This window comes from Scomber scombrus, chromosome 9 (genome assembly GCF_963691925.1).
Source record: "Scomber scombrus chromosome 9, fScoSco1.1, whole genome shotgun sequence".
Classification (NCBI taxonomy): Eukaryota; Metazoa; Chordata; class Actinopteri; order Scombriformes; family Scombridae; genus Scomber; species Scomber scombrus.
The window spans coordinates 3,973,212-3,998,450 of NC_084978.1; the positions used below are offsets into that span (position 1 = coordinate 3,973,212).

The window sequence follows — 25,239 nt, forward strand, 5'->3', positions numbered from 1 at the left end:
AAATTTGGCTGTTGACACGGAGACTCGCTGCGGCCTTCATCTCCTTAGGCCCATGCATGAAACATGACCCAGAGGATCGGCTGGAAGAGCTCTGATTGCTAAGTGCCGCCGCTGCTGACAAAAACCTATCATTTTGTCTTACATAAAAAGTGCCTGGTGTTCAGCTCTGGACGTTCATTTCCCAGGTGTTCAATCCCCTCGTTGCGCTGAGCTCAAAGTGTTTTCCAGCAGTTACACAGCAAAATGCAGCATTCATTATTTTCTCTTTGACCAAGGACTTTACAAAGAGAGGAAACTTTTCTAATGAACAGTTTATTCTTTGCAATACACACTAAAATCTATTGTTCTAGCCTCTTAAAGCTGAGAGTTTTCTGTGTTTCATTAGTCTGTTTGGATTAGAACTGCAACAATTAACATAAATCGATGAGTAGATTGATTCAAATAGTCAATGTTTGATCGTTTAGATAAAAAAAGGCTTGAATCTCTGGTTTCAGCTTCTTAAATCTGAATGTTTTCTGGTTTCTTTAATCTTCAATGATAGTAAACTGAATATATTTTAATTGTGGGCAAAAAAAAAAGTCATTTAAAGATGTCCTGTTGGACTTTGGGGAACATTGATTACCATTTTCCACCATTTTCTGGCATTTTATTTATTTATTTTCTACCTACATGTATGCTTTTGAATTTAACTTGCTGTAATTGTTTGCTCTTGTTTTATCGCTTCGACTGTAAAGCACTTCCAGCTGCATTTTACTTAATATTAAAGGTGCTATATTCATAAAAGTTATTATTGTTAATTGATTAATGGAGTAAATAATGATCAACGGAAATAATTGTTTATTGGAAGTAGTTGGATAGTGGAGTTTGGATAGATGCACATTGGTATTTTACTGCTGTTGAGGTTCCAGCACTGGTGTGAAGTAATGCTGTCCGCTGCACTCAGACTGATTAAAATGTGACACACATGTTCAGATAATTCAATTAAAAAAGATAAGAAAACGCACACAGCATGATAAAACATCTATCTGTGTGTTTCTGTCACCCCGCAAACTCCCACCTCTCACAATTACAAACCAGCCGCAGTCATTTTTCATTCAGAGTTAATCAAAGCTCCACCTGGAACACGCCCGGCCTTAATACCCGCGAGGAACGACGCAATACCACAGGCGACCTTAATGAAAGCAGCAATATGCAAATGATGCCGTGATTTTATTTGAACGTGACTCTCTTCTCTGCCGGCCGTCGGTGGTGTGAGTGGAATACAACTAGCCGGTTGCTCGGTGATGAAAGTGTGTGTGTGTGTGTGTGTGTGTGTGTGTGTGTGTGTGCACAGTTTTAATAAGTGCGTTCAATCACATATACATGCAAATTCAAACTTTTCGGTATGCGAGTGCGTGCTTCAGTGCAAGTGGTGCTGCATTTAATGAGGCTTGTGCGGGTTTTCGTGTTTAGTTGGGCCTCATTGAAACATGATAATACCTCAGTGTGTGTAATTATTATTTTGTGGGTTTGTCCCATCTGTTTGTGACAGCAGTTATCTTCAACAGTGAGAAGTCTCTTCCCTCTTTTTAGATTTGTTGGGCTGCAACTAATCATTGGTTATTTTATAAAACTATAAAACGCCAGAATATGGTGAAAGATGTCCCATCATAGTTACCTGGACCATAAAGTCCAAAACTGTAGGTATTTAATATTCATACTACTGGATGTGTAAACGGGAAACTTTGTGCAAACACCATTTGTATCAGATGGAGGAAAGGAAGGAACGAAATAAGAAGAGAAGGAAGGAAAGACAGACAAAAGGAAGGAGGGAAGAAAGGTAGGAAAGACAGATGGAAGGAAGGAAGGAAGGAAGGAAAGAAAGAAGGACAGATGGAAGAAAGGGATGAACGAACGAATAAAGGAAAAAAGGAAGGTAGAGAGGACGGACAGACAGACGGAAGAAAAGGAAGGAAGGAAGTAAAGAAGGAAGGAAGGGAGGGTGGAAGGAAGAACAGAAGGGAGAAAGGACAGATGGAAGGAAGGAAGGACAGATGGAAGGAAGGAAGGAAAGATGAAAGGAAAAAAAGGAAAGTAGGAAGGAAGGACAGAAGGGAGAAAGGACAGATGGAAGGAAGGAAGGACAGATGGAAGGAAGGAAGGAACGATGAAAGGAAAAAAGGAAAGTAGGAAGGAAGGACAGAAGGGAAGGAAGAATGGAAGGAAGGAACGAGCGAAGAAAGGAAAAAAGGAAGGTAGGAAGGACAGATTGAAGGAAGGAAAAGAACACAGGAAGGAAAGTGGGCCGGATTGCACCCCTCGGTGGGCCGGTTCTGGTCCCTGGGCCTTATGTTTGACACCTCTGCTCTAAAACATGTTATATTCTCCAGTGAAACCAGACTAATCACATTTTTTGTTATCAGCTCTTGAAGGATAATCTAACACACATGTTCACATAAAGAATATGCAAAATATATGCATTAAAAAGGTGAATAAATACAACGTGTTGTGTGTGTGTTTGTGTGTGTGTGTATTAGTGTTTACCGTGCATCAGCGTTCTCCAGGGAGCAGTTGCACATGTAACCCTGGGCTTTGGGTACACACACCCTGCCGTGGCCGCACGGTTGGGAGGCACACGGGTTGTCGGACAGCTCGCAGTGGGAGCCGTGGAAGAGTCCCGCACACCTGCAGCGCAACTCTGCAGAGTAAATAAAACACACCCACACGTCTGAGACAAGAGCGACTGATCAAAGCCACGCTGAGTTTCCCCCCACAGGCAGTAAATAATCAAAGCAAAGGTCAACATCATCCAACCAGTTTGATATTTAAAGAGAAAAAAATCACCCTGAAAAACCTTCACTTTTTAAAATGTTTGTTTTTTCTTCTTCCTCCTCTGAATAACTCACCAAACACATAATAATCATAGAGTAATAAAGGTGGATTTGTTCCTTTTGAAGTTCAAATAAACCACAGAGGTGTTTTACTCGAAATTAAACAGCCTGAAGTTGACACATTCTTTATCTCATTGTCGCAAGAAATGGCATAATATTGTTTTTATTACAGGTTTGAGTCACTTAAGCACTTTTTTTCCCAGAGGCACATATCCTTATTTTGCTTTGCCAGTAGAATAATCGTGCGTATAAATGTGTCCAATGAATATTAAAACAGCACAAATGTCCCCAAAAGGAAACATTTTGATGGTGTTTTTTAAAATGAAAGCAGATATTAACCGGTTTTATCACTGTCAGCCTCCACGTTCTGGCACATGTTGAGCAATCTGGTTGTTTCAGTATCTTACTCGAGGACATTTTGACGATCAAACCGACAACACTTCTTTCTTTTCGTGTTTGCCATTTCCAAGTTTATTATTGATCTTTGGCAAAAGTAAATGTAACAAAGTAAAGCTCAAAAGTTCACTTACTAGCTTTTTAAACTTTCTTTAACTACAGTTTTACCAATAAACTGAGGTGTTACACATGCAGATATAAAGTGATCACATCTGCATCAATATATGGTGGTTGCTAAGTAACAAGAAACTGTTGTACAAGTGTGCTAAAGTAAATATATATCTAAGTAATTTACTAGAAACAGTGATTATTGTATAGTTTGTCCACCAGAGAGAATTGATAAGTTCATTTTTCAGCTGTAAAATGATCCATTCAGTACATAACTATGATTTTTATTTATTATCATAGGGTTTTAGGTTATTTAATTATTTATATTAGGGTCTATTTTTAATGTTATTTATTTATCTGCTGGACCTGAGTAACACATTTCGTTCCTTCATGTTTTTAACATGCATGAATGACAATAAAACTGAACTGAACTTAATTATTTAATTGTATTTAATCAATTATTGATATTAATATTAGCTTCAGTAAAAATGAAGCTGCCTCAGTCGACTTCATGTTATCTATGCAGTAAAGTTAAGTCACATAACAACAGGTGGTTTTATAAAGCAGGTTGATAACCTCTGTCTCTGCTGAAACACGTGAATGTCCTCCCTGATTCTCTCTGGTCGCCCACTGATCGATGACCTTTGACCCCTCCCCAGTTCACGGACAGCTGATGTCGTCTTGTTTGTCTTGTTCAGTCAGTTGTCAGGGTCATCTCTCTCTCTCTCTCTCTCTCTCTCTCTCTCTCTCTCTCTCTCTCTCTCTCTCACTCACTCACTCACTCGCTCACTCACTCTCTCTCACACACTCTCACACTCACACACACAGGTGTTACCGTCCAAATGTGGGTTAAGTGACGACACCTGACACATTTACTGGTTGAAAGCTAGTAAGTGAAACATTGAGCTTTGATGCTAATTTGTTATTAATTTTCTTTTTTTTTTAACTGCCATTTTTTGACATGACAAACTTAAAAAAAGGCTTAAATGGATGAAAGAAGAAGAAGAAAAACAAGCAGAATCTCTCTTCTTTCGCCTTCGTACTCTTTACATTTCTACATTCTTGTGTCAGAAAACAAAGAAAACCAAACAAACAAAAAATGAAATATCCAGATCCAACGTTTTTGCCACCTGTCTGATTACATTTCCTTGACCTGGAAGGATCTTTTGGGAAATAATATCTGTTTTTCAACATCACAGCCGAGAATATGAGCCCGGAGCATAACTGCAATGTGGTTTGACATGATGTTGAATAAAGTCCTGAGAAGAGTAATACCTCTGTCCAGCCCACAGTGAACCTTTCTCTTATTGCACTGAAGGAGAATAAGAAATTGTGCTGCTCAGTGACCCGGCAGCTAAACCTGCAGTAAAGGAGAAATCAACAGGCGGCAGGTTTTTGATAACAGCTTTAGGGTTTGTTTGTTTACACTGTTCTTCCAAAACACAGCGATGTGTATCTCCTCCAGCTATATGTTTGGTTTCGTATCCTCTGTCATATAGAAAAGATGACATATTGCCTCAGTCTCACTGAGACTCATGACAATAATATTATTTTAAAGCTGCTGCTCTTTTTTTTTTATCTATAAAATTGCAGGTTTGCTTATCGGCTGCTTTTCTATGTAAAGAATAAGTCAAGATGCCAGATGTTTTCTTTTATGACACATAATGTTTAAAAAAAAGCCTCTGAGACACCAATTTGTTATCTTTTTAAATTTTGCGAAGAACTGATGCATTCGGAAAATTGAGGGGAAGCCCAATAATAAGCGAGCATGTGACATAAAAGCTGAGATAAGGATTGGAGGCCGAACAAATCCATCACGGCTTGTCCTTGAATGACTGCAGCAAAAAGAAGAACTTTTCACTGTGTTGATTGAAAATGTTTCAAGTTCCTTGCTTCTTTTTTTTGTGTGTAATAACGAGATCCAGACATCACTGATCTGCTGGGGTTTGGCTTTTGGGCTCCTTGAAGCAATATTGCTCAAAACATCCTCTTGTTTCACAGATAAAGCAACACTTTGAGCTCCCTTCTCTACCTGTGGCCCTCACAGTCTAGTAGTATATGAAGACGGACATAGCGAGGTGTGAAGTCGCCCCTTGGCTTGCATTGGAGTCGCAGCTTAAGGTCAGCACTAGGGCTGAAAAGAAACTGTGAAAATATATCATTGTTCATTAATCATAATCGAGGTTAAAAGTTCAATTAATTTTTGCCATAATCGCCCAGCCCTAGTCAGCACCATCTTTTCCATTTGGAGCCAGGATCTTCCGAACAAGGAGTGCTGGGTGTTGCCTTTCATGTTCTGGAAACACTCCCCACTAGCTTAGCTTACTGGAAACACCAAGCCCTGCTCACTTAAGTAAGTAACATAACAATTAGTGAGATATTGTGACAATTATCTGACTCAGCATGAGTCTAAGAGGTGGGGAGAGCAGCGGGTGAGCCAACTGTCAATCACAGCTGTCAATTAACACCTACACAGCAGGCATCAAAGCTACTGTAAGTATTCATGTCTTATTAATGGAGCCATCATTTTCAAAATGACCACCAGCATATGTACAGTATGAGAACGCCTGAATTGAGTGATTAAGACCAAGATGACTCAATGGTAAACATGACTGACTCAGTATTTCTAGAGAGACGTTGAGGCTTTTTAAACGGGAGTCATGGGAACATCTAGCGGCCATCATGTGGCCTCAAGCTGTGGTAGTTGCTGCTTGGTGGCACTCAGTGGTTTATTGGAGTGGACAGCCTGTGAAAGTTTCCTGCTTCTCCTACAGGAAGGTCTACCTGTTTTAAAGTAGTGTGTAGATCTGTTACTTTAGTTGAATCACTCACCTCCGCTGGCGTCTTCCTCGCAGGCTCCTCCGTTCTGACAGGGGTTGTTGTCGCAGGGTCTCACCGTGCCACAGCATTGATACACCCCAAACATCCTCCTGCTCCCCGGCCCCGTCCACTCCGATGCATCACCCACTCTGATCGGCTCCCCATTGAACTCCAGGCGCTCCAGGCAACCAATGAAATTACCAGGGTGGCCGACGGAGTCCTGAGCGACAGACGCGAAGAGCAAAGCGCCGTGGGATCGCATCACCCGACAGGGCTCAGACAAGGCGATGGAGGCTGGGTGATGCTGGTCCAGGGTCAGTCTCAGGGAGGTGGAGTTGACCTCCAGCAGGACGTTGTGCCACTGGCCGTCTGACACCGATTCAGATCTGATCAGCAGCGAACCAGGAGACGTGTTTCCACAGCTGTATCTGAACTGCAGCTCTCCGCCACTCAGCTGAGGAGAGAAAACAAAGTTCAGTCAGCAAACGAAGAAGAAATGCAAGAAGAAACAGAACTTCACTACTCGAGTTACGGCTTAATGAATTGATCTAATTAATCTTTATAAAGGATGGACTCGGCTACTTTGATAACATCTTATCAGCTCTGTAGAGGCTCTAAATTATTCCTTGACTTTCACCGTATTGTATTGTTCTCTCGGGTGTTGTCTTTCTTTCTTTCTTTTCCTTTTTCAGAAAGTACTTCTTTAATAGGTGGAGGATGGGTTACGATGAGGACAAAGAAAGTCAATTTTTTTATTTAGGTTGTTCATCTCGCTTATTAGAAAACCAAAACTACTTCTTCAGTTTAATAGACTTTGTATTTAATCGAAACATGGAGCAATCTCTCAGGTAATACTGTTTACAGTGTATTTTAAAATAAGAACAAATATATTCATCACTTTAAAACACTGAAGTGTATTAAAATGGTTCCAATGCACTTTAGTCTTCTTCATTTATTTCATAATTATTCAGTTAAATGGAGCTGACACCTTTTAATTTTAAAATAAAGTCACAAATCTTTCTTTTCACAGAACATAACCGTACAGATGTTAACAGGAATTCACGGTTTCCCTGTTCAACACACAGACGATGGGAAAAGTTTAACACAGTTTTATTCATCATCATCTGTTTGCATACAGCTGCCATTTAAAATGTTCCCTTTGCATTGTGTTATTTTCTACATAGGCATCATGTTGAGGGGCTTGTTGTATTGATTTGTTTGTACAATTATAGCAATTCTTCTGTTGTAGTAATCATTACGTTCCCTCAGGAAGCATCGATCGGTAGTTTGCAGGTCAGGAGATGTCGGGAGTAAAACCTGCCACAATCGGTTGTAAGGATCTTTAGATTGCATATAATTGTTGTTTCAATGTTATGTCAATGACTACAGTATTTTAATGTGTTTTTAATGGCGTCATGATCTAATGTGACTTAGACCTTTCCAACCAAATGTAGCCCAGTTTTAAACTAACCAATCTAGATGTCTTTGGACTTGCAGATTACCAACATAGTGTTTAAATATTTAGTTCAACCTGGTCTGAACATGAAATCACTGCTGCAATACATCAACATCCATATTCAGAGATTACACAATCTGACGTATACTTCGCTATTGATGCCAAACTTGATATACCAAAGTGTCACATAAACAAGCATTTGAGTGAACAATAAATGTTAAATTCAGGCAACTCAAAACGGCAGTTACATACCAACATACTCCAATAAAGCATCTACAGGGTGCACTTCTCTACATTAAGTCTCTTGAAACTGCAGGCATCAACAAGATAAACACTGCTGTGTTTTTGTTGACAAGTCTTTTGTGTTACAAATAAAATCTGTGTTGGCTGTCAGCTCTCCGTGTCGCTGATGTTCTCCCTGTACGGCAGCACGCAGCGCACATTTATTCAGCATTTCATCGACATCAGCGGGAGCCTCTTTACATTTCTGCTCACTCAGCGTTCCTATAAACTAACAAGCCAGCAGCTTTTTCCTGCACCTTTTATCTATTCATGTTTTCTTTATGTAATGGAAGGGCTCCTCATAGCTCCCCAATTAAAAGTAAAGACGGAGTGTGTATCTTGCAAATTGCCAAGCATCACCCCATCGGACAACAAATGCTGTGATGCATTATTGATACCAATCTGCTCGGCTCCTGCTTCTTTAATTGCTGCAGGACGATGAGCTTTTTCTTTTCTTTTTTTTTTTTTTTTTTGCGCGAGTTTGTTTTTATTTATTTATTTCTTCTTCATTTGAAAAATAAAGCATGAACGGCTGCTCATTCAGGCCGCTCTCCAGGGCGATGCTTGTTCGCTTTCTCTCACTTCCTGAGGTTTGTGTTTGATTCCCCATCAGTGGAGCGATGAAAAGAAATTTTGGTGGGACGGACCTGTAAAATTCTTCACATGGATCAGTGAAAGCACACAGGGGAAGGGGAGTCTGATGAGGGCTGCTTTGGCTTTGCCTTTGCCTTATCATGGGAAGATGCTGGCAGAGGAACAAGTGAAAACCTGGAGACATCCAAGGCGCCCATCGCTTGTCTTTTAATCTATTTTACATGACTTGGTGTGACTTCTCCTGTGATTTGTGGGTGGATATTTGAGGAGAGATAGCAGTTTGACGCTCTGAGGATTTTACAGTATCAGCACAGCCAAAGTAGCGCAGGCACTGTATCAAATCAAACTCCACAGGGAGCGAGGCTCTACAACATCAGTGCTTCATGGCTTCATAAATCACAGACCCAGAGCGCTGCTGCAAACGTGAGCTTCCTGCAGGGAGCTTTAATGCTGCGTGGTAAAGTTCAACATGACAAACAACAGGCTGCTGCACTCGAGTATTCTGCTTGTATGGGCTTTACAAACACATACACACAAACAGAGGTGTTACATTGCAGCGCTGCATCTCTGCCATGATAAAAGCTTTATTGAATGTGCTCGCCTGGTCCGTTGTACATGATAAAACTGAATAGCTTCACCATCACGGAGACATGCACATGCACAATAATAATATAAAATTGAGAATAAGGCTGTATGATCATTGGATTCACATGATGGAAGTCATTCATTCCAGCAGAAGGTGAAAGATGGACAGTAAAAGACTGGTGCCCCCTTGTGGACATTAGATCAGTCTTTCCATCTTCTCAAACTCAGCGTCAAGGACTGTCACAGGAGGTGAAGTACAGGAGCAACTTCTAAACTAAATATTTCAACTTTATTTAGAGAGAAATGGCATTTGAAGTGCATAAACCTCTGAATGTTTAGCTACAGCGGCCTCAATAGCTGCTTTGACTTGAGAGGAAATGACAGACATCAGCTCAGAAATGATGGCCATCCTGAGGTAGGTAAGCTGATTTAATGCTCTTACACACTTAAATTTGGAAAGCAAGGAACTCTGTCATTAGAGACTGTCCACGAAGTGAAGGGTCTCTTCTCCTAACTCCATATAATGGGTCCTTGAGTCTCTCCTGCTCGCACATGGTAAGATAAAAGCCTGCATTGACATGAAAGTCAATCAGTTAGTGTCACTACAAGTAGCATGAGTGATGAATGCTGGTTCAGTGATTCTACATCTTCGTTCACCTCCAAACCCTCAAACTGCTCTGCTGTCAGGTCTGAGCTGTCACTCCTCATCAGCGACGGTGTTTTCCTGCTTCTGACAAGTCACCTTTACTTCTTCTGCACGGCTTGCCACAGTGGCTTTTTCACACGAGCAGCCTCAATTTCCATTTCAAAGGTGATGACTCGGGGCAAGATGTGTGCAGACATAAAAGAGGATTAGCAGCAGCAAATAGGTCTGAACTTAAATTTGTATCTTCTTTTTCAAAGACGTGAATCATGAGGGAGCATATTGATGAGGTTTGATGGATTTATAGGCAGCCGCTCAGATGCACGGCAGCTCATGCCCCAATGGGAACGAAGTGCACAAATGGTGTTTCCCTAGGAAGTTTCTCTGAAGTCATCACAAAAACCTAGAAAGGGACTTCTCAGATGACCACGTTCATGAATTCCTTTTGAAGCCATATCTGCTCACAATGAATCAGTCAGGGACCCATTTTTGCATGTGCGAGCCGAGGAGCCAAAACCCAGGAGGTATAGCCTTTGGAAAGACTGAATGTTGCTTTTGAAGTTCACCAAGAATCAAAATGATTGAATATTCTGCCTGAGTGCACACGGATGTCACACAAATGAGAAAAACCCACAAGGGAAAGCATGATGCTGCATTTCAAGTCCATATCAAGACTTTTTTTTATTATCTGTTTATTATTCATGTCTCTCAAAGAATACAACAATTCATTATTCTCTTTCAACGTGCCCGTTTACAGTAGACCTTGTATTGTAGCGCCAAGATGAATCCTACATTCCCTTGACAACTCCAAAAAGCCTGTCAATAAATCTTGAAGACAGGCAAAGTTTTTCATTACCATTCCTGCATCCATTTTGAGGGAAAAGGGCAACATGCAGCTCACGTGCTGCGTTCAGAGCCGGCAGTCAACACTATTCCAGTTAAAAGGGCACTGATCAGCTGATTACTTTGGAAAAGCAAAGGAATAATAAACCAGACCTGCATCGGTAGCTTCATAATCCGATCTGGAATTTTAAATGTGCGCAGAATGGGAATTTACGGCCGCCTCTGATATTCAATCAGACATTAAGCACACAAACACTGGAAACAATCTGGCACACAGAGATAAAGGGAAGGCACGGTTGATACGCTCCAACATGTGATCATCCACTCAATCCAATCCTCTGGATTTGGCAACAGAGAAAGTTAAATACTAGAGTGGATGGAGCAGAGGGACGAACTCTTGTGAGTGCAGTTAGAGTTAAGTTTAGAGTTAAGATTAGATAAAGCTTAAGGTTAGGTTCAGTTAAAAGTAAAGGTTAGGGTTAGTTAAAGGTAAAGGTTAGGGTAAGTTAAAGCTTAATGTTAGTATTAGTTCAAGCTTAAGTTTAGGGTTGGTTAGGTTCAGTTAATAGTTAAGGTTAGGGTTGATTAAAGCGTAATGTTAGGATTAGTTAAAGGTTAAGATTAGGGTTGGTAACAGCTAAGGGTAGCATACAAATCTCTCAAGAGTTTTGTAAATCGTCCACCACGGCGCATCCAATCTAACACCAACCAGCAGAGAACCAGCAGGGTGTTGTTTGATTAATTGATGAGTGGCCATGTTGCAGCAATATAGAAAATGTAAGATCCAATAGATTGAGATGCATTGAGGCTAGTAAAAGGCCAGTAAAGATTCACACCTCTAGACAGAATAGACAATATGGAAAAGGAGGACACAGCTGGTATTTGTGGAGTAGACGGGTTCACTGTCTCAAATGTCAGCGTTGCCACAATAAGACTAATTCAAATAGAATGATCCTGATTTTGTTTGCCGAGTTTCGAGGTGTCAACAGGTGCCGTGTGATGCCGACAGTGTTGACCCAGATACACAGCAGGGTTGTTCAGCTACTCTGGGATCGTGTATGCAGTAAACACAGAAAGGACAAATAGATACAACAAATATGAAAAATGGTTCAGCACCTGAGGCTGATGCATTATTGGGTTCAGATTTATACTGCTGTGCATACTGATGCTTGTGTTTTATAAATATAAGTCTTTGAGGAACTGTTACTGCTAGAACAAACAAGTTAAACATTACTGTATTAGATGATATCAGTCAAACATTCAAGAGCCTTTGTTAATGTTTTGGATTGAAAAGCTTCACTTCAGCGTTCCCCAGCGAGAACTCCCGTTGATTAAATCAGCGGCTCTCAGATTTTATCATTCGCTTAGTAAATTAGTGTCAAACAACAACATCTGAAAATTAGGAAAGAGATTTTATCTCTCCACAGCAGCAAGGCTCCAAGAGTAAATTAACTCTTGTCTCAGGAGAGAAAGAAAACAAATATTCACACTTCTTTCAAATAATGAAAAACCTTTAGTTGTATTGAATCTGCTGCCTGTGTGTTGGAATTTGTTTTCATTTGATCTGAGAGCTTTATGTCTCATGTGAACACTGACTGACGTGTCTTTTCTTCATTAGTTTGTCCTTGAACTACATCTGACTGAATGCTGCAGTGATGTTACCTTGTGAGGCAGCTGGATACACAAGATCACATGAGAATCCATCTCGTCAGGCATCAAGTAATACGCCTGTGTCTGAAGCCACCGGTGGATTCTCCTGTGATCTCGTAAATCCATCTACCTTGTCATGTAAGACCGTGATAGACACACGGTTCATTCAATTACCTGCAAAGTTGTTTTTGCCCTTTTCTGAACAGCCTCCAAAAACGACTTCTCTGATGTTTTTTTTGGAACAAAGTATCTGGTGTGTCAGGCTAGAAGTGAGGCTGATAAACGTCCCGTGAGAGCACAATTTAGTTAGTCGAAAAATATGAGCTGGACGGTATAAATCTAATCTGAATCACGGTTTTATGCTCTGAATCAAAGAGACTTTGTTTCCAGGATCCTGATGACTTTTCCTAAGTTATTTAGTTCGTATAAACTTTTACATCATTTCTAAAAACACAAACTGGAAACACTCAAAGCTTTACTTTACTTAGTTATATTTAGCAGTGGATTGGTTTTACTAACTGCAGGCACTTCTGTTCACCAAAACACTGTAAGTTACAAACAAGCTACAGCATAACATCTGCAAGATGACAGAGCAGCGCTAACACCTTGTTCCAGGCTAGACAGGAACAAACATGCTGCATCTGTTTGTGTACAAAAAGCTGTGATTTACAAAAATCAGAACATGTCCCACAGCGAGTTGACAAAGAGTCCTGTCATGTGTTTATCTTTAAATGCAGTCACAGAGATAAATACCTGCAGGTTTCCCCAGTCAGTGCCGTTGGCGGACACAATCAAGCCTTCTTTCTGGAACGTCTTGAACCTCAGTGACAGCTTGAAATCCTGATTGTCCTCGTCCATCCTGTGAAGGTACTTCAGGTATCCCTTCCCATCTAACCTCACTGCCGACTCTGCAACACAGAAACATGAAAACAACCAAAAGTGAACAGATGCAACAGTTTGATGATGTTTAGTACAGAATCTGAAGGGAAACAACAGTGATGCCTTTCTTGTGTTACTTATAATGTAGATTTCTTATCACCTTCTTATCTGCTGATGTAATTACTTATTATAGTGCTTGGTACAACATCCTGGATAAACTGAGTGAATTTCAATTTGTTCAACATTCCTTGCAAATCATCTCTGCTTTGTAAGTCTTAACGTGACTGTGGAGCACTGATGTATAATAAGAGCTGATGCGATGCCGCTGCTCAGCCTTGCAGCCAACTTTTTCCAGCAGTATTGCAGCAAAAAATCCCCATGTCCCAAAGAGCCTCTTCCCCATAGACCACCGTTGTGAAAGAGACAGCAAACAAGGTCAATTATGCCTCTTTTTTATTAATTATAAGTTTTTGATCCATGGAGGTTTATACTTGTAAAACTTTCCTCAAGCCATAACGTCATCACAATGTAAAGTCTATGTGCTGAGTGGGAACTCGCAGGCAGGAGAAACACTGCTGTGCATATTCAGCAGGCCGCATAATGTGAAAGGAAAACCTGAACGCTAAAGACTTCTTTTGGCCGAGCCAAGCAATTCTTATTGGACTGAATGGACGTCATCTTTGGTCCGGTATCCAGCTGTTATAATACATGCATGCTGTGGAGCCTGTTGACAGCTACATAATCAGAAATTCTTTAAGCGAGCTTTTGGAGGCACCGAATTCCTCCAGAATATCTTCAAATATATCAAATCCAACTTTTTACTTTCCCAAAGAAGGCAATAAAACTTTGAGAAGTAAAAAAAAAAGATTAAAAACTTTAACAAATCTTTATCAATCCTCAAGCCACCTTCACTCTGCACCAAATGTGACGGCAGAGTCTGCAGATGAAACACAGCTTAAACTCAAAATCTCATTTCTGACAGAGAAGACTGTGAAGAAAGAGAAATACAACGCGTTTTTTCTTTTAAAAAAAATGTCTTTGATCTTTTTAACTGCCAAAAGCTGAAAATCAAAAGTGCCTGAAGCCAGAAAAACAAGAACAAAGTAATCAGCGAAACGTCCGGCAAAAGTTCAAACATCAACGCAAGTGACAAAAAAGGAGGGACTGTGTGACGGATGAGTGAATCAGCGGATCAATAGTGATCCCAGCAGCAAAAGGGAGCATATTAGTTGTACAGACAAAACTTTTCCTTGTGTGTGTGTGTGTGTGTGTGTGTGTGTGCGTGTTTCTAAGATGAAACTTTAATGGCGCCTATGGGGAGGCTCAGGAACAACATGTTCCCCGAGTCTGGCGAGAAGAAAAAGTAACTTCTCGCTTTCTTGGTGAAAAACAACTTTTCCTGACGTTGGATTTCAATCAAGCAACTTTTATTTCAACTGTTTGGTTTTCAACACTGTTCTCCGGGTATATTTGTTTTCTTTACTACAGAATCAATTAATCGAACTTTGATACCGCACCTTTCAACCTAATAAAATACAATTCAAAATGCTTTACAAGTGATGGATAAAACGCAGGATGTTAGAAATACATTTAGAGACTAGTGCACACCAAAATTACTAAAAAGGCAAATAATGATTGAAAGAAAACCAGATTGTTTGATAAAGGTAGTTTGTGACTTAAAAATCACCAGTTTGAAACTCAGTCTGGTTTGGTCTGAACTAAATTAGACAGTAATACAAACTAACAGCAGTTGAGACATTTCACTTTTAACCTGCTGGTGGTGCTACAATAACAATCAGAGGAACAATAAGTTGTGAGCATGAATGAAAGTCTACAAAGTTTTGTGGCAACCCTTTCAATAGTTTAGATATTTCAGTGTGAACAAAAGCAGACCAATATTTCCATCCATTAATCTTTTATAGCATTAAAGATTGTTTTTTCATACCTGGAGAAGATCCTCTACAGATGAAAATTACTATCACTACCAGCAATGTTTTCAAATGTATTACTTATGACGCTGTGAACTTTATTAGGTTATTTAAAAGATATAAAGGAGTGAGAAAGTAGTCAGAGCACACACTGAAGTCTATCATCTTCTGTACTTCTGCTCTTAAGTGTGTTTTTCTTGCCTGCTCTTCATCCTAAAATCTCACCCCCTTATCGGCAAACTTCAGTCTCTTAAGACCAAAGAGGTATCTGAAATAGTCAAAATATGATGGCGATACCAGGTTAAGATGTTCCAGAGGGAAGAGGGACTCTAAAGCTGATAATGAGTGTACATCCTGCAGAGCCTCGAGCTGACTTTTATTCTGTCCGCACGTCACTAATCCTCACAAGAATGCCAACAACAAATCACTGGGGACGATCGGACGAGGTGGCGCCGCTGCTCAACGCTCCCTTCAGATGTTCTGCCGGCTGTAATCGAAGCTCGCTGAGGGCACAGTCGCACCAAACGTTTGAAATCTTTGAGATAGACTCATTAAAGTCACTCAGTTTTTACAGGAGAGATGAAGAGGGGGGCTTTTGATCTCTGGTTGTGACAGACATCTTCATCAAGTCGCCTGAACATATACGTTTGTTCTCTTACAAGAGAGCGGGGGTTTCATCTCAAGCAAGAGATGGAAGGTGCTTCTTCATGCTTGGACATTCCTGTAGAACAAAGGGGACTTTTCTTCTTCTATAATCTTCCTAACTGGTACAAATGCCAGAAATTATATTTTCTGACCCACCCTCAGCTGAAATCTCAGTGCTGGATGGAAAAGAACAAACAAACTCCTGAAAAGCAGCTTGCTTTCAAAGACAGGTTCACAATTTTTCAAGTCCGCCTTAAAACAACAGTCAGGTGTCCACATGAACAGTCCACTGTGAGTGATGGGAGCCAAAATCCTGTTTATCTGAAGCTTATATGAGGTTTCAGCAGTCTGAGTTAGTCATATCAAGTGGATATCTGCCACATTTACAGTCTTTTTAGCATCAAACTCCCTCTTTGTGTTTCCTCGGGACAGTGTTTTCCTGTCGAGCTGTGGTGGAAGTGACAGCAGCTGTTTCTAACATCAAAAATGAACTTTGAGACTCTGAAGTTTGAACCTTGAAGATGTAAAGCCAAAATGGAAAATAAGCTCACACACACACATACACACTGGCAGTTCTTGCACAGGAAAAATTCAAACACCTATAACTCCCTGACAACTTTGCAAACTCCATTTGCTAATGAAGATCATGTGATATGATTGAAAGCACAGGGACAGCTTCTAAAATGGACCATGAGGTGAGAATATTTGCTCAATCTTCAACAAACACACATAAAAAACACATGAAAATAAAACAACCATTTTTCCACAAAGACAGCGTACACTTAGTGTGGATGTTAAGAGAGTCAGGAGAGTCGTCTGAAATGAATCGGCTGCACCTAAACCTCATTTTCTTAAATTAACTCTGCATATTTAAACAGGATCAGAGCAACAGGAAGACGCTGCTCCTGCTCTTTAGAAGAAAAGAGGATGATGAGTTGCGTTAGTGTGTCTACAAACATCAATATCCAGACATGCCGGCTCATTAAGACCTCTGCAAAGCAAAGGTACAGCACACACACATACAGACACACATAGACGCACCGTTACAGGGGCAGACACTCTCCCAGCTGTGCTGTGGGGTGATGTAACCCGCTCTGGCGGTGGTGAAATGGCTCAGTCTCTCTCCCGTAAGGCGGACGGCGTTCCTGCAGCTTCGCGGTGGACAGCCGAGACCCAGACAACCGTTGTGGCTCACCCTGCGGATGTTCAGGCCCAACGAGTCCTCGATGTTTGCTATGATACCTAAATCAAAGAGTTCAAACATTTCAAACCACACGTACAAAGAGACTCTTGATCTCACTGATTACCTCATGTCTGTTACTCTGTATTTCAGTTAGTTGATATCGTTGGTGTGACTTATAATTATTTCTCCATTAGAGGCTAATTACTGTTGTGTTTTGGGACCTCTTTTAGTATAAAATGAGTTACTGCAGTGTCATAGTTTTGAATCTGGAACTTCATGTCACACGTCCCTTTAGTCCACCCTCAAGATATAAAATCTCTATTTGGTATCATAACTTGGACAAATCTTCATGTCATGCAGGGATTTGACCTTCTGCTCTGTTTACATTGTGAAAGGCTGAGCTATCACTTAACTTGTGGCTCCTTTACTGCAATATTTCCCACTATTTGAAGAGCTGAAATTCAGATGGTGAAAAATGTGAGTCTTTCTTCATCCTGTTTAATACTGTCTTCTCTCTCAACAATCTCCACCGGGATCAGAAACTTATCAGAAAGTCTACAGTGTAACCTCGGAGTCTGTGCTCGGGTACAGAGAAACCTCTCAACTCTGAGGTATAAATCCTGATTTACTTTGAAGCAGCTACAGACGGTTAGGACAGCCATAAAAAAGCTAATTCTTTGCTCCATAAAATGACATAAAAACAGATCTGTGCCTCATATATCTTTATATATCTACCTCTATATCTCATATTTCTCTTTATCTTGCAGTGCTAATACTTTAATCCCAGTTTCCTCTTGTAATCAATACAAGGCTCTGTTGTATCTTATAGGGAGGACTGCACTGTGGCAGCTGAAAGAAATGATTTATACAATTATTATCTTGATGGATCACCTGCAAGCCTGTTGGTTGGTAGAGGCTGGACGAGTCCGCTCTGAGGCCTCCAGATTAGCAGGACCTCCAGGACCTGGGCGTTGGGTACCTGCTGCAGGCTGGCCAGGTGAAGCTCTTGCTTGGGTAAACCCAGTTCCTGACCCAGGCTGCGCTGGAGGCCTCTCCAATGATCACCCAGAAAGTCCTCCGGTGAAATCCCAACCAGCTGCAGCGTCAGACCCGAGTCCAGCGCCCTCTGTGTGGCCGCCCACACGTGGACTTTGACCCCGGTCCAGACGCTGAACTTCCCGTCTGTCACACTGACATTCAGCGAGTAGGAACCCTCCTCCAGGTTTTCATCTGCCCAGATTTTACCATCAACCATGTCAACAGAGAACCTCGCTCCAGCTGGGTTTTCTGACACCAGCTTGTAGGTGAGGACGTCCTGCAGGTCCTGGTCTGAGGCGTGGAGCTTGCCAATGACCCGGTTTGCAAACAGCCCACCAGCAGTGGTGATGAAGACCTCCAGGGGAACCACAGAGGGAGGATACTTGCTCTGCTCAGTGACGTTGATGTTGACCACGCAGATGGACGAGAGGGGAGGATGGCCGCTGTCTGTCACCTGATTGGAGCAAAGAGAGCAGTTAGAAACTTAAAAAAGAAGATAAAATAGAGATGTTTAGCCTCAAAAAGGGTTCAACAGATGATTCTCGGGTCACAATAAAATAAATGATCAGACAAAATGAAATACTTCTACAGAAAATTATTTATTCATCTGTTTTTCACACATTCCAACATATATTATACAACACTGTCCAAAGAGAGATGTCGATTCTAATTATTTCTGTCCATGAATATCACTTTGGGTCTAAATGCAGCGTAAGAGGCTTTTTCACACTAACAAGAAGAAAAACTGATTTTTCAGCATGGAAATGGTCAAAATGAAAAACGCAGCAATTAGACACGGAACGTCAACTATCAGCAGTTTCAAGTCAAAAAACATTTTTAACAGCCCTCAAAAATTCATGCAATGCATATTCAGCTGAACTAAAAATGCCTTCAGTTCATAATCTTGAATGCTGAAACCTCAAAATGACCTTCTTTTTTTTCAACCTCTACTGAGGAGATAAACTCTAACAGAGTAAACTTTATTAAAACACAACGTTGCTCTGTGACTGCTGGACGTGAAAATAAGCAAATGTTTGCCAACAAATTCAACGTATCAACTTCAAAGCTGATAATATGTTCTGGTCCTCTGAAATGAGGCCAACGCGGAAGTAACTTAAAACTGCATTCTATCAAAAGGCCACCAGGGGGCGACTGCTTTGGTGTCAAAAGAGCTTCCGTCTCTATACAAGTCAATGGAGAATTCACCAACTTCTCACTTGATTTCTAACCTCAGTAAACGTTTTTTGATTGGTTCACAGGTTCATGCACATTTTAGCAGAATCCGTGTTTTTATTTTTCCCAGCATGCACCTGAAATTTTCAAGATGGCGCGGCTCGGGTCCGAAACTATTGGCCTCCAAGCAGCAGTCCACAAACCAATGGGTGATGTCACGGATGTTACGTCCATTTCTTATATACAGTCTATGGTTTAAGTATTACTTAAACTTAGTAACTTTTCATCGTTGCTTTCTCCGATGTAAAATGTGTGATTTTTAAGCGAAAGAACAGCACATTTTTGGGTTTTTTCCCCCCAAGTTGTCTGCTGAGGAGTAGAGCGTAACAGGGTTATGGTTTCTGTTCAAACACTGATAATCACCTGTTTGAACTGAAAATGCCAAAAAGCAAATCATTATAATGCACATTTGTTTGAGCTGATAATTTATTCAGATATTACTCCTGTTTGGATATACATGAGAGACTAAAGTTGGGCGTGTTGGATGATGGGAATGACTCGGTGAGGAAGAAAACCAATCTCACTCTGAGCTGAAGTCAAAACTTGGCAGTCGTGGTGTTATTAAACTCCCATCGGCGAATTCTTAATAATACGACTTGATTTTTATGATCCCTGAAGGACAAAACAAAACCTGTTTTTCTAACTATAATGATAACAAGGAAAATAAATTAATGTAACGCTTGAGCCCCTGCACTGCACCCAACCAAATGAACCAAAGAGACAATCATCAGCACTCCGAGGGCAAAATATTGAGTTTCATCTAATTGTTGGAGCCTTAAGCAGCACAAAACTTTGAGTGGTATCACTGCTGAACTACAGCCAACGGTGAAAATCACTGTTACTACTTCCTGCGCTGTTTGCCATCTCTCCTGACAGCACTGTCAGCAACACAGCAACTGAGGCCAGGAGGGACACTCTGCAGTGCATCAGCATTTCATCACTGAAGCAGGATTATAAGGAACACTTTCTTGTTTCCTTCACAGTGTGACAGTCGGAAAGATTTTATTTTAGAGTCATGAGATTTCAGCAAATACAACAGGGTGTGAATCCCTGGGGTGGAATGTGAGATCTGACAGATACGAATTGAATTCTAGTTCTCGGGAGGGTGAAAGAGGGAGTGAGAAAAGTTCAAGAGGTCAGAGAGTGAAAAAAAGGGGAAGAGCCAGGAGGAAACTTTCTGTTAGTTTTCACAGAAATCTCACCTGTATTTTGAGCTGATGATGAGGTTTGACCCTCTTCCTCAGCGGAGCAGAGAGCGACAGCAGGCCGCCCTGGTCGACGTGGAAACGGCGGTCCTCGTTGCCGCTGACGATGTGGAAGGAGAAAGGCGGGCCGTTCCTGAGCGTGTCCTTGTCCGTCACCACCAGCTGGAGGAAGCCGCTGCCGACTGACTCGCCCTCCTGCAGGAGACGATGAGTTTAATTCACTTCATTTTTCAACTTTGATCATTTGCATTTTACATCCAGAGTATAAAACTTTATAATGGTTGTTTTCCATGTTTTAGCTAACCCTAACGTTAACCTACTACCAATTATAGATCAATCAATTACTACCATTTTCTTTTCAGAGGAGAAGATTGTTTTACTATTGACAGCAGGGGAGATGAAAAGCTGCTCATAACTGCTAAATTACTACTGTGTAGCAACCCATTACTACCATTTTCTACACTATACAATAACTTTTTGAGACCGATTTCCGCTCTTGTCTCTACAATAAAAAAAATTAAAAAAATAAATGTTAGTTTTCTCACTGCATGGTAACAAAAAAACATCAGGAACGCTTTAACTAGTGGTGCATTCAAGGAAGCAGCCAATTTTATTTGAAGACTTATGCAAATATTGTTTGTCTTCTAATAAAATGACTTTCTGACAACTTGGCATGTAAATGAAATGCTTGCTGCAAACTGTCCTTTACTTTACTAACTCTTTGCAAACACAATGTTCTCAAAATTCATACAAACAAAACACACTTTAATAATAAGGCTACTGGCTTTAACTGAGAAGAATCCTGCCAATCAGAAGGCTTCAGCAATTATAGATTATTTTCTGGAAATGACGACTGTAAATTAGGGGGATTGAACAAGATCCCCAGCTGAAATCAAACTTTTTATGATAATAACTGACGACACATTTTTACCATTTTCTATACCATACAATAACTTTTTGAGACTTCCACTCAAAATAAATGTCAGTTTGTTGACAGCATGGTAACTAAAACATCTGGAAAGCTTTCACTGTTTGTGTGCTTTCAAGGATGCTCAAATATCAGAGGATTTGAGTGTATGAAGCAGCCAAATGTATCTGCAACCTTATTGAAAAGTCCATGTATTCTGTTGTGTCCAACAACTTGTAAATGAAATGCTTTATGGCAACAAAACCCAAAAAATCCTGCAAACTGTCCTTCACTTTAACTCACTTTACTAACACAGTGTTCTCAAAATGCATGCAGACAAACAGCACTTTACATACTAAGGCTTTTAACTAGGAAAGATCCTGCCCATCAGATGGATCCAGCAATTATAGATTACATAACAGATTTAAATAAATAATAATCTTCTTTTTTTTTTAATTATAAAGCTGACTGTAAGTTTTTTTGGGGGAGATGCAGACACGGTCCAGCACAGAGCCATCAGATCATCTCAGTGGAGTTCAATTTGGGAGTCAAACACGTTCACATGGATTATTCATGTGTCACTGCTTTGCACGCTGCAGTGAAGACAAACTTCAGTCAGCATTTTGAGTAGATCAACACAGATGCAACGTGATTTATCGCTACGCCACAAGCGCTCCTGCATCCTTTGGAGGACGTTCTGTCAAGATACCAAATTAACTATCCATCTGCCGCTTTTAGTGAAACACTCAAATAAAAAAACTGCAGCCTAACACGACGCCGTCACTTCAATACAACAGCTGTGTGACAGATGTTTGAGCAACAGATGATAACTCATAAATTCAGTAGCCTAACACAGGAAAGTAGCATTTCTTTTAGACAAAAACAAAGTGTTGACACTGTTCAGTGTGATGGATTACTACTGACAACAATCCACTTTAAAAGGCTGTTAATTTTCACAACAAACTGGATTTAATGGAAACCAGTGGTTCTCTGGAAGTAGGTGATCCATCTTAAAACTTACAGCACACTTTAGAAGATGGATAGCAGTGAGGCACATTCAATTTGCAGTTAATGAGCTAAAACATGCAAAACCTCAGGTGTTGTTTTTTAAATTTCAAATAGAGCGAGCAAAAATATACAACTAAATTCCTAAATTTCTAAACCAGATTTTTTATGTCGATCAATCCAACAGTTGTCGAGTCGGAACAATTAATGTTGTGTTAAATTACATCTTAAATCATTCAATATGTATTATATTGCAGTTTGGATCAATCAGTATTGAGTTGTGCTGCTGCTATGACTGAAAGTGTATGTTGCTTTTCACAAAATATCCCGTTAAATGAATGTTTGTTTGTAGAAAAATGAAAAATCTGGGTGGAAATTGGTGCATTCTCAGATTTTTAAATGTATAAATGCCACATACAGTATAGTGATTTTAAATGATTATATTTTAAAATCAACCGGTTCTAACTGCACATTACAATGCAGTCAATTGAGATGAACCACCTGTAGTGCAAACTGGATGAGTCATACAGGTAGACAGAAGCAGTCGAACCAATTTTGAGGGGGAAAAATGTGAAAAAAATAAATGCTGCTTTTTCAATCAACACTCAATGCTAGCAGTGCTTATGATTTCTAAAGAAAAAACAGTAAAGATGTGGGTGTTTTAAACACGTCAAGCACCACTTTGCACAGTGCTCGAGTGCTGTTGTTGTATTGTTATTGTATTTAGTCTATTTTTAGCTACTTCTACTATGTACTGTTTTTACCATTTAAAAAATATTTTTGCTATTGTTAACCCTAACCCTATTCCATCTTATATTACATTAGTGTTTCTTTTTCTTTCCTCTTTCTCTTTTGTTTTTTTGTTCTTTTTTTAAACATTGCTTTATGCTCCTTTGAGGCCCTTTTTAATGCATTTGGTGTATGTCATTTCTTCTGTTGTAAAGCACTTTGAGTTGCATTTTTTATATGAAAGGTGCAATAGAAATAAATGCATTATTATTGCTAATGATAGCTCACTTAAATATTGATTTGTAGATACTGTAGCTTAGTTAAATAGGAAACATTCAAAGTGGCAATAACTAAACACAAAAAGTCTTTCCTGCATTACTAACTGAGATTTTAAATGACTGTATTTCCCTGTGAACTGGCTCTAAATGCACATTAATATGCAGTCAGTCGAGCTGAAACAACAGTTTGATGTCTAATGAAAAATAAATAAATCGAATTTAACCCAGTTTCAGCTTCGACATCATCTAGTCACTTCCTCTTTGATTCACCTTACTCAACAGAAAGATAAGGCAGACGCCGGCCAGCACAGAGCCAAACAGATCATCTCAGTGGAGTTAAATTTGGGAGTCAAACACGTTCACATGGATTATTCATGTGTCACTGCTTTCATGCTGGAGTGAAGACAAACTTCAGTCAGCATTTTGAGTAGATCAACACAGATGCAACGTGATTTATCGCTGCGCCACAAGCGCTCCTGCATCCTTTAGAGGAAGTCATGTGAAGATACTAAATTAACTGTCCATCTGCCGCTTTTAGTGAAACATTCAAATAAAAAAAAAAACTAAAAAAAAACTGCAGCCTAATGTGGTGCCGTCCTTCACTTCACAACAGCTGTGCAGGTCTTAAAGGTGGGCGTCCAACAGTGACAAATAGAGAATCAAAAAGGCCTGTAATGGCTTCAGAGGGGAGGACACGCCACAGACCTGCAACACCTGTTTGAAAATGAAAAAGCTTTCCTGTCTATTGTTTGAGAAACATCCATCTGCTTAAGTCTATGTGAGTTTCTTCATCAGGCAGAGCTGGCTGCCGAGACGGAGAAGCAGATGGGACGGAGTTTGGACTCATCGCCGCACAGTGTCGACGTCTTTTGGCTCGCGAGCTATATGTTCTGTGACTGGATGGAATTTTTCCGAGCTGGCGGAGGTGCAGCAGGTGGAGCGATGGAGAAGCTGGCAGAGAAAACTCATCAGTGAGCAACAGACAGGCTGGCTGAAACAACACACTGTGTGATACACAAGAAACGAAGACACACACACACGTACTGTATGAACGTGTGTGTGTGTGTGTGGCTGCATGCATCAGACTGAAGCATGCAGCCACACACACACAAACACACACACACACACACACAGAAGTGGAGGTAAATTGCCTGTTAAAAGTTCTTTTCCCACAGATTTTGCTCTGTAATTAGATGCATTAGGTGAAAAAGTGGCGCTGAAGTCCTGCACACACACCGACACACAAATAATCCTTTTAGAGCAAACTATGATGACTGCAGCAGAATGAACGTTAATTTATAAACCAGATTTCATGGCAATCGATCCAACATTTGTCGAGACATTTCGCTCAGAATCAAAAATGTTACCCTCATGGACACACGAAAGAAGGTGAGGTAGGAACAATGAATATTTGTGTTAAATTCCATCTTAATTCCTCCAATATTTGTTATGATAGTCAATCTGGACCTCCTGGTAGGAGAACTGAAAATGTAAGTCACTAAATAGTCTGTTAAATGAATGTAACGACAATCTGGGTGAAAATTGGTGGATGATGTCATACATGTAGACAGACATGCTGGCTTTTGGTATCCTTTGGTATTCTGGCTTTTAGTTAGGGTCATTTTAACTTATTTTTACTACATTTCTTATGTGTAATTTTCACAAAATGTCTAATTTATTCATTTTATTTGTTTACCTGCTGTTGTTCTATCGTATTGTATTTTTTATTTTTCTCTTTAAAGCACTTTGAGCTACATATTTTGTATGAAAGGTGATCTGAAACAAAGTTCATTATTATTATTGAGTACTGAAGCCAATCTTTGGGAAAAAGATGTGACAAGAATTCTGCTTCTTCAACCCTCAGTGCAAGAAGTGCTTATGATTTTGTGTGTTTGCACCGTGTTCAAGTGCTGCTGACGCTACATATAACTCACTTAAATGTTGATTTGTAACAGAACTGTA

General features: G+C 40.2%; 1 protein-coding gene across 1 annotated transcript in view; it reads right to left on the reverse strand.

The window, feature by feature from the left end:
• The window catches only part of fat2 (FAT atypical cadherin 2), a 113,226-nt gene that overhangs the window by 14,172 nt on the left and 73,815 nt on the right, over window positions 1-25,239 (reverse strand). The window contains exons 19-24 of the mRNA XM_062425028.1: window positions 20,356-20,553; window positions 17,774-18,374; window positions 16,741-16,941; window positions 13,001-13,155; window positions 6,207-6,648; window positions 2,524-2,677 (exon numbers count right to left, since the gene is read on the reverse strand). Of these exons, the coding sequence (XP_062281012.1) occupies window positions 2,524-2,677; window positions 6,207-6,648; window positions 13,001-13,155; window positions 16,741-16,941; window positions 17,774-18,374; window positions 20,356-20,553 (1,751 nt within the window). The remainder of the gene's footprint in view (window positions 1-2,523; window positions 2,678-6,206; window positions 6,649-13,000; window positions 13,156-16,740; window positions 16,942-17,773; window positions 18,375-20,355; window positions 20,554-25,239) is intronic.